The following is a 13,310-nucleotide window of genomic DNA, read 5'->3' as shown; positions in this document are numbered from 1 at the left end:
TCTCCCTCCCCAGGCACACATAAAAGAAGGGAAGGAAGTTTTCCAGGGCCCTTTTCCCCAGCCCTGCACACCAGCCGATGCAAACGTCAAGCTCCTTTCCAGATCTCATTGTTTCCCCCCTCCACGCTCCTGTTCTAGCCATAAATCAGGTTGTTCTCCCCAGGGACCATCTAGTGCAGCTGATCCCACACATGAAGACCACCTCGCAAGGCTCCATCCCTCCCTCTCCCCCAACAGAGCTTCAGCCTGAGATGCACAGAGGGTGTGGGGGGGAGAGGATGCTCATTTCCCCCTGGGTCCTGCCAGCTCTGAGCTCCCTTCCCGGGTGCTGCAGGCAGAAACCCTTCATCTCACGCTCTCAGCCCTGCTTTGCTCCTCTTCTCCGTTCCTGTCTCTTCCCCAGGGGAGAACGGGGATTAAGAGGAAGTAGATTAAACCTAATGGATTGATTGCAATTATTTCCCCTTGTTTATTTGCAGCACCATGTGGGAGCCTGCAAAAAGGAAAGGGAACGCTCTTTATGTGTGTGCTGCCTGGTCCTCATTACATTTCCTGCTAGAGCGTGACCCAGGCCAGCCAAAAATAAAAGCAGCTACATTTGAGCATCCTATTTCAAGCTTTTATAAACTGCGATGCGTAAATACTTCGGTGTGCAATCCCACACGCGATCCTGTGTGAAGCAGCTCCAGAACCAGCCCCACCAGGTCCCAGCTGCCCTTACCCACGTTCAGTGGTGATGCGGACCCTCCTAGGAGCCACTGGGAGCTCTTTGGGGCAAGGCCAAGTCTCTTTTTGGGGGAAGTTTTATCCATATCTGCAGGTTTTGCACCCGATTTGGCTGCCCAAGGACCACGTGAGTGTTTAGCATCAGACCCGTGTCCCGCATCCTTTATCTGCCTGGGAGCTGAGCCCTCAAGTCCTTGCTGGACTCATTGCAAGAACTTTCCCCACCCAAATAAATCTCCTCTGGGTCTGGGGGATTGTGTAGGATCCCAGGAGGCTGATCCTGCACCTGAGGGTGCCGAGGGCAGCACTGCGAATGGTACCAGGGAGCAGAAATAGGCGCCTTGTGGCAAATGCTTCAAAAGAAGTGGACTCGAGCCTCTTAGTGCCCTCTTATAGCAGCTGCAGGAACAGGGAGGAGGAAGCTGCCCTCCTTTTTCTGGGTTTTTCCCAACTTTGAAGGTCTCTCCCACAACCCGACTGTGTTGTCCTGTCCTGGGGAGCAGCGTCGGCACCACTGGGGGGATGCTCGGATGCAGGGAGTGCTTGTGCCAAGCACTCCCACAAATCCCACAAAGCTCCCGATGCCGTGATGATGAGGTCTGAGCCTCCTCCAGCAGATAAAATCAGACTTAACGCCCCTGCTGTTTATAAGGTTGAAATAGGGAGATTGGGAAGAAAGAAGAAATCAGAGCACCCTTGAAGGCTTCGGGGCCATCACGGATTCACAAACCTTGGCTGTAGAGGCAGGGGAACCACGCAACATGCCAACGTAGTGATGCTCTTTATTGGCATCCGACGGATACATAAGGAGAGCTGCCCACCCGGCCGGCGCGGCGGCCACCCCCCCCTCCCCGTGCATCCCCATCTCATGCTGCTCACAGCCCGCCCGCAACCCCCCAACTCCTTCTACAACAGCTACTTCTTCATCGGAAAACTCCCTACTAGATTGGCATTGGCATTACAGGAGGGGGAGTGGAGAAACACAGGGGTTTATACAACAGAACCTTTAGAAAAGGACACACAACATACAATGGGCGCTAACTTTGGCTTGGGTTTCCCTCCCTGTCTGTTTTTTAGTTTTATTTTTTATTTATTTCCTGCAGCCAGAGATTTGAGGCATCCTCTGGCTTCTCTTTGGATGCTGAGTTTGTCTCCGGTTCCTCAGCCCTGAGGAAATCTCTTTTCTATGGCAATAGAAACCTGAGACCATGGCGATATTGTCCTGAAGAGGAGAAATTCCCAGCTGGAGCGGTGTGCCCAGGTTGGCTTGTCAGATGGAATCGGGCAGTTCCTTTTCCTTTTAATCCAGGAACTTTATTCCAGCCACCTTTAGTCCATCTTTGAGTCTCCACCAAAAAAAAAAAAAAAGAGACCAGTGGAAACAACCTGACATTGTTTAAAGTCATCCAAGAACATCCCTGTGGATGCCTGGTCTGGAAGGAGCTGGTGCCCCAGGGTGGGGGTTGTAAACCCGAGTCACCCGCTACACGTGGCAAATCTGGGGCTGTTTCCTCAGATTTTAGAGATGGGAGAAGATCAGGACTCAGACAAGGGACACGCAGCCCTGTTGGGGCCAAGAGTTTCAAACCAAGGGGGTCAGCACGGGCAGCCAGCGGCCAAAGCATCCCCTGTGTTGTTCCTCCAAAGCGGCCTTTGGTCTTTCGCAGCACGAGGGCAGGAGGCATCAAATACCCCATCCTGGAGAGCTGGATTCAGCCTGGCCAAAATTCCCAAAAGCTTTTGAAGGTCTTGAGCACTTGAATCCTATGGACACAGGCTCCAGCCCCTCAAACAGCTCCAAACTCTCCCTGTGCTGGGAACAGTCAAATCCTTCAGTTTCCCAAGTTCTTCATGGATCTGCTGTGCTGATTTTCGGGGGGTGTGTGTTTCCCTGCCTCCCCATTGAGTCTTTAAGGCCAGAAATGAGGTGGGACTGGAGGCTTGGGCTGCAAAAGGAAAGCTCACCTTGCTGGAGGAAAAGCTGCGAGGAAGAGCAAAGGGGCTGGGCGGACGCCGTCCCCCCACGCCACACGTAGAAACATCGAGGAGTTAGTAAAACGACATGGGATTATTTACAAGTCTCGCTTATCTCCTTAAAGAGAGGAAGAAAGTCACCTTCTGCCTTCAGGAAAGAGTCTCTGGGTGAATCCAGAGGAGAAGGGGGAGTCCGTAGGCACACGTGTGCCCAGCACAGGTGCTGTGCACCAGCTTGCTTGCAGTCCTTCTTCTTCACAAGGCTTGTGATGCTCCACAAGAGGAAGATGCTGAAGCCACAGCTGCGTTGGGGACATCCCCCAGGACCACACTGGCTGCTCGGTGGCAGCTCGTGAGGGTAAACTGGGTGCTTGCCCACTTAGTGTCTGCTCTCCAGCATCACCCATTCACCCAGGAGCGAGCTGGGTGCTGGGCAGGGACCTGATATGCTAAGAAAATGCACTTGGAGCTCTGGAGACGTGGAGGTGGTGAGCGATGTCCTCTCCCCTGTGGTGGGTGCGGGCAGAGGGAGGTGCTGGGGTCACCCAAGGGGTGCTGGTTGGTGCACCAAGGGTGGGGAGCACCTGCTGCGTGCCCAGACGGAGGCAAAGGGCCTGCAGGGAGCAGGCAGGGGTGTTTCTGAGCACCCCATCACAGTGCTGGAGGGGAAGGAGCCCTTTACAAGCAGTGGGTCGGGACCATCAGCCCAGCTGGGTCTGTTGGCAAGCAGGGACAGTGCAATCGCGGCAGGGTGGCTTGGCTCGTGTGTCGGAGCAACGCAGGGACACTGGGAGAAGGATGAGCAGAGCCCTTTTGTCACGTCCCCGCTGCGAGCAGGCACTTTTTGAGACCTTTAGAGCTTCATCGTCCTCCCGTGGAGCTCCAGTGCTGGAGAGGTGGTGGGGCCACACGCCTGGTCCCCAACGTCGTGGTGGTCCTGGCCGCTCCTCACCGAAACCAAACACAGAGCGTGTGTGGATGCTGTGTCCCCCCAAATTTCACAGTGTCGGCTGGGCTGCTGGAAGGCAAATCCTTTTCCCCAGCTGTGGGATCAGCCCCTTCCCCAGATCCTGGGGAGGCAGCTCTGGTTCTCTCCGTGCCCATCCCAGCCCTGCCCTTTGCCTGCGATTTGGGGGAAGCAGATGGATTCCAGGGCGCTGGAGGGGAGCAGAAGTACAGCGGCAGGGTGGGTGATAGAGGGAGGGCAGGAGGAAGAGGAGAATTGGAGCCCCGAGGAGGAAGGAGAAGGGGCTGGAAGGGGAGAGAGGAGAGAGCTGAGTGCGGTGCTCATTCCTGCATCGGTCCCTCCACCCTTGTGGGGCTGCAGAGGATGCTCCAGGGAAGAGATGGGCTTTGGGTGTTGAGTGGGACCGAGCCCAGCACCCATCCTGCTCACGGGCTGCCTGGGGGAGGTGGCGTTGGGAGGGGGCGATACCGAAAACAGGAGCTCAGTGCATACAGGACTGTAAATTGAGGGGGCCCGGGGAGCCCCCGCTTCCTTCCCACCCTCCTCTCCAGGGCTCTCAGTGCCGGGGAGGGAGGAGGTGAGGGGGCGAAGGGGGAAGGGGACCCTGCGGGGCCACCCCGGGCCACCCTTCAGACGGGGGAGGTGGCGGTGGACTCGCTGTACAAGCTCTCAGCGATGTCCCCGCGCTGGATCTTGCGCAGGGCGGTGAGCAGGGCGTCCAGGGTGGCCGTCTCCTTGGAGGACCAGTCTGCCAGGAGAGCTCGGGCAGGCGATTCCTCCTGGGTGAAGGAGTCTATGAGGTCCTCTTTGTAGCCCAGCTCCCCGGCCAGCTGCCTCCACGTCTCCTCCGCAGAGCTGCCCAGCAGCTTCTCCACCTCCTCCTGCTTGCTGAGCGGCAGGTTGGCATAGAGGTTCCCGTCTCCCTTGGGCGCTGGGGTGGACGAAGCAGCGTTAAGCCCATCCCCAGGGTACCCCAGCCCACCCCGCAGCCCCCGTTTCGCTCTACCTGGCCCCTGGGTGCTCTGGCTGGGTGGCTGCTGGTCGTGCAGGCTCTGGCTGTCCACCGAGATGCCGCTGTCGCTGTGCAGCTTCTCCCCCTCCGGCGAAGGCGTCTGGTTCACCGGGCGGTTGTTGGCCCCTTGCTTGTTCTGTTTGCAGTTGTTCCACCTGCAGGGAGAGGAGCCGGGAGGTGAAAGCCAGCGGTGACATCCCCAGGGCTGGGAGCAGGTTTGTTGCTTGGTCCTCCTTTCCTGGGGCCACGTTTCCCAGGGAGAAGCGTTTCTTCTGCAGCCTCAGCCACTCCAGGTTGGCATCTGGATTGGTTTAAGTCGGCGTTTCTGGCTGCCGAGGGGTTGCCAACTCCTGAGCTTTGCAGAGAACCAAGGTAGGGCTCCTTTCTGCAAGGGTCTGCTGCGCTGCTGGAGTTGGCAGGGTCCCAGCACTGCCTGTGGGTCCCCCCTTGCTCTTGGGGTGCCTCCAGCCCCCCACCCCATCTCCAGGGGTGCCCGTGCGGGGCCAGGTGTGAACCCAGCGCACGGGGATGAGCTGCTGAGCGTGATCGGCCACGACGGCCGCCTGCGGCGTGTGAGAACGAGCCGGGGCCAGGGAGGGGGGCAGGTCTGCAATGAGGGCTGGAGGGGGCATGGCATGAACCCACACCCCGCTGCCACCTCCCTGACAGGGGGCAGGACGAGAGGGAATGGCCTCAAGCTCCACCAGGGGAGGGTCAGGCTGGACAGTAGGAAAAAATATTTCACAGAAAGGGTCATTGGTCCCTGGCAGAGGCTGCCCAGGGAGGGGGTTGAGTCCCCTTCCCTGGAGGGGTTTAAGGGACGGGTGGACGAGGTGCTGAGGGACATGGTTTAGCGATTGATGGGAATGGTTGGACTCGATGATCCAGTGGGTCTTTTCCAACCTGGTGATTCTATGATTCTTTCACCCATAATCACCTGATTTCTCGCGCATTTTTGGAAAACAGGCTCCTATCACCCAGCCTGGTCCCCTTCCCTCCCGTGTTGGTGACAGCTCCAGCTGCGGGAGCTCTGAGGGGGGTCGCAGCCACTTTCCCAACACCTAAATCCTCTTCCACAACACCACAGCTCTGTCTCGGTCCCCCACCTTTTGAAGGCGATGTAGGCCACCAGCCCCACCACCACGGCTGCCAGGATGGAGCAGTAGACAGGGATGAGGTTGTCAGCGGTGCCGTGGCTGACGACGGGCTGTGAGCTGCCCATGACGGTGGTGACGGTGTCTGCCAGGGTGCTGGGCATCACCTCGGTGTTGAAGGGGTCCCTGGTGACGGGCTCGGGGCTGTCAGAGCCCACCAGGGCTGGCGCGTGTGTCGTCCAGCGAGGATGGAGGTCTGCCAGGCAGGAGGAGAAAAGAAATGAGAATGATCCATCACACAGCCAGTCATGCCTTGTGGCATGTAAGGGACATCAGCCTCTGCAGGGATCTTCATCCAGAGGCTATGGGGCTTGCGAAGGTGCCAGATGTGCCCCATCCCCTTGCCCCCAGGCTTGTCCTTGAAAACCACCTTGTCCCCTGGCCCCCTACAGCATCATCCTCCCTGGTCCCAGGGACAAACTCTGTACTCGGCACTGGTGAGACGATGCCTTGAATCCTGGGGTCAGTTCTGGGCCCCTCACCACAAGAAGGATGTTGAGGCTCTGGAGCGAGTCCAGAGAAGAGCAACGGAGCTGGGGAAGGGGCTGGAGAACAAGAGGAGCGTCTGAGAGAGCTGGGGGTGTTTAGCCTGGAGAAGAGGAGGCTGAGGGGAGACCTCATTGCTCTCTACAACTACCTGAAAGGAGGTTGTGGAGGGGAGGGAGCTGGGCTCTTCTCCCAAGGGACAGGGGACAGGACGAGAGGGAATGGCCTCAAGCTCCACCAGGGGAGGGTCAGGCTGGACATTAGGAAAAAATTTTTCATGGCAAGGGTGATTGGTCCCTGTCCGAGGCTGTCCAGGGAGGGGGTTGAGTCACCTTCCCTGGAGGGGTTTAAGGGGCAGGTGGACAAGGCGCTGAGGGACATGGTTTAGTGATTGATGGGAATGGTTGGACTCGATGATCCGGTGGGTCCTTTCCAACCTGGTGATTCTATGATTCTAGGATTCTTCTTCCCCAGCACTGGCTTTGCTCGAGTCCTGCACCTCTTTCCCACCACGTGCAAGCTGCAGGCTGAGCCCTGGGCTCCCATTGCAGGTACCGAAGCCCCGGGACGTGGCCCCAGTTGTCCCCCATCCACTGTGCGTCAGCACCGAGACCTGCACGAGGCTCCACAGCTCACCCAGAGCTGGGCTCCTCTGCTGCCAGCCCCACCAGGGCATGGATTTGCCCCTTCAACCTGGCCCCATTTGGGAGTCACCCCAATCCCGCCGCACCCAGGCACGTCCCACAGAGTGGATGAGTCTCTTCTTGCCCCAGCAAAGTGCTCTCACCTGTGCCTGCCCCACGCCCTGCCCTGGGTGCCTCCTAAACCCCCTGTGCCTGCTAGCAGGAGCCCCGTGAGGCTGCGGCACGGCTGCCAGCACGGTGAGGATGGAGCGGGTGCCGCGGCGAGGAGCTGGCATCTCGCCTTCCAGCCCTCCCAGCCGGGGCCCCTGGCTGCACCCCGCTGCCCTTTCGGCGCGGCTGTTTCCAGCAGGAGCCTGAGGCCGCTTGACAAAGCTGGTCCTGTGCTCCTTGACTTATGGCTCCATTTACTCGACCCCTTCAAGAGCTCCATTTACTCGACCCCTTCAAGAGCGCTGCTGCGCCAGCTGCTCCGGCCCTGTGAAGCACCAGCCGCCGGCACAAAGCGCTTTTCTCCTCGGCAGCCAACCGTGCCGAGGATGCCAAGGCAGCCGGAACAGCCCTGCAGCTCCTTGGGGGATGCGCACGGTGGGGAGCTGACACTGTGGATGGTGCTCCCCTTGTTCCCCAGGGCACCAAACCCTCCTGGGCTGTGGGGTCGGCTGGTCCGAGCAGGATGCTCCCAGCAGAAACCCATCGGCTTTCCCTTTCCACCTCCCACCATCGTTTCACCTCTGCTTGCTGAAGGATGTTCTGTAATAACCACTCTATGGACAAAGGGAAGCCCAGTGCCCTCCCGATGAATGCTTGGGGGGCAGCGAGCGTGGCATCCCAGACTCGTGAACCTCTCAGCTCTGCCACTGCTCCTGGACACCAAAAGCCACCCAACAGAGTGCCTGCCAGGAGCTCGGGCACCGAAGTCTCTGGAAAGGGTTGGGCAAACCCTGGGACCAGGCAAGGGATGCGAGGGCTGACGGGCAAGTGCTGTTTGCTGCAGTGTCCAGGGGCTGGGGGGCTCAGCTGCGCACAAGGGTCCTCTCCTCTGAGCCCACGGATGTGCCCCTGCCTCCCCAGCGCTGTGCTGCAAAGGGAAACTGAGGCAAGGAGCACTGCAGGAGAGCTGGGGAACGCAGCCCTCCCCTCCACAGTTGCCAAACCTGGAAAAAAACAGCATTACCTCTGCATTCGGCATCTGAGGTGGCCGTGCACTCCTTCACCAGCACCTCATTGTCCTCGCAGGTGGTGCAGGGCAGGCAGGGGTCCACGAAGTTGGCTTCGCTGGAGAAGGTGCCCTCGGGACACTCCTCGCAGACCGTGTCCTGAGAGTCCTGGCAGGGGAACATGAGGCCGAAGCCCACCTCGCACACCCGGCACTCCTTGCAGCTCCCGCTCAGCTCATCCTGGTAGTACCCATAGGCGCAGCGGCACACGGCATCGTCCGACTCCACGCAGGGCGCGGACATGCTCTGCAGCCCCACACACTGCGTGCAGGGCTTGCACGGCTCCGTGGCGCTCACCGTGTCCGAGTAGGTGACACCTGGCAAAGGACAGAGGGCGAGGTGAGTGGGGTCCCAGTGCAGCACCTCCATCCCTGCAGCCACTTTGTCCCTGGCACCAGCTCCATCCCCTCAACAAACGAGCCAGCAGTGGCCCAGGTGGCCAAGAAGGCCAATGGCATCTTGGCTTGGATCAGAAACAGCGTGGCCAGCAGGGCCAGGGAGGTTCTTCTCCCTCTGGACTCGGCACTGGGGAGACCGCTCCTCAAATCCTGGGGTCAGTTCTGGCCCCTCACCACAAGAAGGATGTTGAGGCTCTGGAGCAAGTCCAGAGAAGAGCAACAAAGCTGGTGAAGGGGCTGGAGAAGAAGAGGAGCAGCTGAGAGAGCTGGGGGTGTTTAGCCTGGAGAAGAGGAGGCTGAGGGGAGACCTCATTGCTCTCTCCAACTCCCTGAAAGGAGGTTGTGGAGAGGAGGGAGCTGGGCTCTTCTCCCAAGGGACAGGGGACAGGACAAGAGGGAATGGCCTCAAGCTCCACCAGGGGAGGGTCAGGCTGAACATCAGGAAAAAATAATTCACGGCAAGGGTCATTGGGCAGTGGCAGAGGCTGCCCAGGGAGGGGGTTGAGTCCCCTTCCCTGGAGGGGTTTAAGGGACGGGTGGACGAGGTGCTGAGGGACATGGGTTAGTGATTGATGGGAATGGTTGGACTCGATGATCCAATGGGTCTCTTCCAAGCTGGTGATTCTATGATTCTATGATTTTTGACCTCCAGATGGTCCCTAAGGGCATTCTAGAGCCATTGCTGCTCCCCAGCATCCCGAAAGCTTTCTTCTCCACATCCTGCTGGAGGGGTGCCCCAGGGTCTCTTCAGGGCGTCACCTCTTCCCTGTGTGCGCGGGGCATGAGTTCCAACACTAATTGCTGACTCTCCTCTGACCCCGGGGCTTCTTGCTCTCTGGTTTCACCCTGCAGGATTGACTCTGCTGGGGAAATCAATCCTTCTCCCGCAGCCCCGCAAGCCACCCCCGTGCCCATCCCTCCCCCTGCCTGCTCCCAAAGGTGTTTGAAGATATTTTTAGCCCGGGCAGACGGGTCAGCTCCGTCCGGAGGGCACAGCTGCTGTCCCTGCATCCACTGCCGCCCATCGATCCCCGCGCTTCCCTCAGCCAAAACGCTGGAGCAACATCCAGCCTCCTTGAAGAGGGTGTCAGGGGGATCCAGGGCAACCCCTCCGCTAGCCCTGCTCCTCGGGAAGGCAACGTGAGGATCCTCACTGACGTGCCTGACTCACGGAATATCATAGGAGATGGTGATTCCCACCCTCAGTGGCCTCCGGTCTCCTTGGGTGGCCAAAGAGGCCGAGTCAGGCTCCAGGCAGAGCTGCTCTGATGCTTAATATGTAGGTGTTTTCAAGACAAAGGAGAAGAAAGAGCCCTGAGACCCTGGTGATGGGCAGAGCTGGCACCTTCTGCACAGGAGGAGCAGGATGGAGGTGCCATCCAGCTCAGTAGCTGCTCTCCCACCATGCAGCAAACCCTGAGCAGCAACAGCCGTGACATTTCCCCTCCCCAGCATCTCCCCCATGCCTGCATCCAGGTGTCCTGCACCTCTCTCGGAGCTCAGCGCCCTCCTTCAACTCCAGGGATGAACCCACTGGCCCCGAGCAGCCCCCTCATCTCTGCCCCGTGCCCGGCTGCACGAGCAGAGCCCGGGTCAGTCGTCAGCGTGCGCAGCTCCCATTAACCTGGACTCATCCTTTGCATTATTCTGAATTATTGATAGCACCATTAGAGCGGGGAAGTGGCCAGGAAAGGCATACGGCTGAGTGGGCACATTTGCAGTGGCAGCAAGGTATCTGAGCTGAGCAATTACAGCTGAGATTCAAACGGGGCCCCCTCCCTCCTGCCCGCAGCGATGGAGGCTGGCGAGGGGGATAAATAAATCATGAGGCAGCTATCAGGGGCGGCTGGCAAGGGGGGCAAGAAGGAAAATTAAAATTAAAAAAAGGCTGGTGGCCATCGGGGCTGATGCAGGGTCCGCTTCCTCCGGCCCCACGGCTTTGGCAGACGCGGTGCTTCGGTTGTAGCGAATTTTTCCAAAACAATTTGGCTGGTGGATTGGGAAAACATCCAAAGCAAGAGCTCAGAAGGCAGCCTGGGGTGGAGGTGGGGATCTCGCAGCCCAGGGCCGTGCCCGCATTCCTCCCCGCCGGCTCACGCTTGGCACGCAGCGAGTCGCTGGGAGCGGGGCTGCCTGCACCTGCCCAGCGCCCGCGGGATCCGCCGACACACCAGGTCCAAAAGGACCCGCTCCCCATCCCGGTGAGGGATGATGATGATGATGATGGGGGTTGCAGGCCTCCTCTTCCCACCCCAAAATCCCACTCAGCTCACAGGGAGCTGGGGGAGCGTTTGCCTCCTTGCAGCACCTGCACCCACATCCCTGCTCAGCAGCTCCTGGGGATTTTTTCTGGGCTGCTACTAATGAACAGCTGAGAGGCTTCAGCTGGGGCAGGGCTGGGGGTTTAAAGCAGGAGGGTTTGCAAGGGCTCTGCTCCCTCAGCTTGTCTCCTGTTCTGGTCTTTGAGGCAGTGAGGAGGATGGGTTGACCCCTTGGTGCTCCCTCTTATCAAGGTGACAGAGGTCTGATCCTGCTCTGGGCTGTGCTGCAGAGCAGTTGGGTAAGTGAGGGGGACCCCCATAGCAGATGTTCCCAAGGAAGGGGTTGTAGGGCTGTGAGCTGCTGGACTGGGAGGCAGGAGAAGGTTTATGGAGGAAACTGAGGTGTGGAGAAGGGAACTAGTGGTCCCACAGCAGCTGCTTGGAGGCCAGGAGCACTCAGCCTTGCTGGTCCGTCAGTAATGAAGCTCAGCAGGGCACAAAGTGCTGCCCCGGGGTTTTGCTCTCGGTCTGCGTGCGATGCTGGGAGGTGTCACGGCTGCAGCCCTTGCTGTCACCCAGCTGGGATGGAGGAAGGGGCTGGACCCTTTTGTCCTGGTGCTTTCCAGCTCAGCTCCCTGACCCAGCAGAGCTGCTGCCTGATGTTGATCCCCACAACCACCTCAAAAATGCAAATGCCTGGCGCGGGGCAAGGTGGGGCTGGGCAGATCAAGCTGGGATGCAAACCAGAACAGGGGCAACTGCACCCTGGATAATGCAGAGGCTTCCTGCACCCAGGTCCTTGTCTCTTCATAACCTCCGCATCCTCCATGGAGGGTGGGAACTCCCTTCAACCCCCTAGTTCCCAAGAATAAATCAGAGAGAGAAACCATCCTCCAGCCTGGGGGTGCAGGGGGTTACGGGAAACCTCTGAGCATCCCCAGGGAGCAAAGCAAACCCTCTGGATTTACGTGGCCAGGAGAAGAAGGCCAGGTCCCTTCAGAAGGGCATCGCTCGTGGGGATGGAAGGTGCACTGGCTGCCCTGGCACCTCGCAGCAGGACAGCCCCGAGCCCCTGTGCCCAGCCCCAAGGCTGCAGCCAGTGGGATTCAGCCCCGCAGGCAGGAGCTGCAAGGGTGCGTTCATTGATTTTGCAGGGAAGCAGAGGTATTTTTAGCTCTGCCCTGACACTGCTCTGTCCCCTGCTCCTTGCTGGCGCTCCTCTGCTTATTCTGCTTCCCTCCACCCGAGACTCTGCCTCCTCTTTGCTCCCTCCAGGTCATGCTCTGTCTCTTCCCCCTCTCAAATCGCATCCTGGGAGCCTTCTGGGTTTGGCTGGTGTGGCTTTTTTCTACAAATACTTGTCCTTAGCCCTTCCAAGGCTCTGCAGCAGTAAATTTGAGGGACAGATTGCTTATGCCTATCATGGCATTGTTTAAACCGTCCTAGCTGGACCTCGTCATCTGCAGACATTTAAGCAGGTCTCCAGCACGCATCTCTGGCTGACGTTTATGGAGTATTTGACATAGGCAACGTGCCCGGAGCCAGCCGGGAGAGCACTGCTCCCCTTTCTCCTGGGGACCTGGGTGATTCGCTTCTCTCCTTTCAAACTTGCTTTTATTTTGCAGCCTTTACAAGGTTTAAAGAGAGGAAAAACATAGAGGTGGTTCATTAAGAGACAGCCCCATGGCTGAGCTGGAGATCAACACCCAGGCAGCTTGGAGAGGGAATTTTTCAGAGGCAAATGCTGGCTAGGGAGCTGTCAGGAGAACAGAGCTGGAAGGGGGATCTGTAAAGGTGCCTGGCACCAATGGGTCCCAAAACAGGGTGAGCTGCTGCATCCGCAGCCGGGATTTGCAGGGCAAATGCTTTTGGAAAAAGCTGGAAGTTAACCTGGTGTCGGTGCAGAGATGGGTGGCCTGGGTGGAGCTGATCTGTGCCAGGGTTCTGCACGGAAAGTAGAGGCAAACCACAAAAATTGTGGCCAGAAAACACTTCCAGGAGGCAGAAAGGATACTCACTGTCCAGGCAGGGCTCGCAGACGGTCTGGTTGACCCCGCAGGGCTGCACCACCCCCTCTCCCAGGTTGCAGGCTTTGCAGCACTCCCCGCTCGTCGTGTACATCTTGGTGAAGCACTTGTCCTTGGAGCCCCAAGTGGGTCCCTGGGAGAGAAAATAGAGCCAGGAGTTGTGAGTTGTCCCTGTGAGGGCAGGCGGAGAAACACATCGCCTCCACCTAGGGTCCTGCTCTGAGGTGGACATCAAATTACGGCTGAAGCAGGGGGGCTGACATCAAATACAGGTCCCAGGAGAAATTACTTTGCTAGGCAAAACACGCTCATCAAAAACCTCTGCCCAGTGGTGCTGCTGGAGGGGATCCAAGAAAGCCCACGACTCCACAGTGGGTATTTTTTTAGTGGGGATGTGGGCTTTTCTATGTGCTTACAGCACTGTTTCCCTTTGTCTGTCAGCTG

General features: G+C 58.6%; 1 protein-coding gene across 1 annotated transcript; it reads right to left on the bottom strand.

The window, feature by feature from the left end:
• Positions 1–1,795: 1,795 nt before the first annotated feature.
• NGFR (nerve growth factor receptor) lies at positions 1,796–13,013 on the bottom strand. Its single transcript, XM_069877061.1, has 5 exons — positions 12,858–13,013; positions 8,138–8,497; positions 5,786–6,029; positions 4,674–4,834; positions 1,796–4,598 (listed from the first exon to the last, which is right to left on the bottom strand). Exons 1-5 carry the CDS (start codon positions 12,958–12,960, stop codon positions 4,297–4,299), a joined length of 1,170 nt encoding a protein of 389 aa, XP_069733162.1. The 5' UTR covers positions 12,961–13,013; the 3' UTR covers positions 1,796–4,296.
• Between the last annotated feature and the right edge of the window lie 297 nt (positions 13,014–13,310).

Source organism: Phaenicophaeus curvirostris, chromosome 26 (assembly GCF_032191515.1).
Source record: "Phaenicophaeus curvirostris isolate KB17595 chromosome 26, BPBGC_Pcur_1.0, whole genome shotgun sequence".
Lineage (NCBI taxonomy): Eukaryota > Metazoa > Chordata > Aves > Cuculiformes > Cuculidae > Phaenicophaeus > Phaenicophaeus curvirostris.
Note: the sequence above shows the minus strand (reverse complement) of the source record. Positions and strands in the feature narration are given on the sequence as shown.

Bases quoted from the DNA above. Each gene is read 5' to 3' on its own strand.
- NGFR (XM_069877061.1), bottom strand. From the start codon at position 12,960: ATGTACACGACGAGCGGGGAGTGCTGCAAAGCCTGCAACCTGGGAGAG. The intron at 4,835-5,785 runs GTGGGGGACCGA...CTCTCCCTGCAG, and splicing joins GCCTACATCGCCTTCAAAAG to GTGGAACAACTGCAAACAGA. The intron at 4,599-4,673 runs GTAGAGCGAAAC...CGTCCACCCCAG, and splicing joins CCAGAGCACCCAGGGGCCAG to CGCCCAAGGGAGACGGGAAC.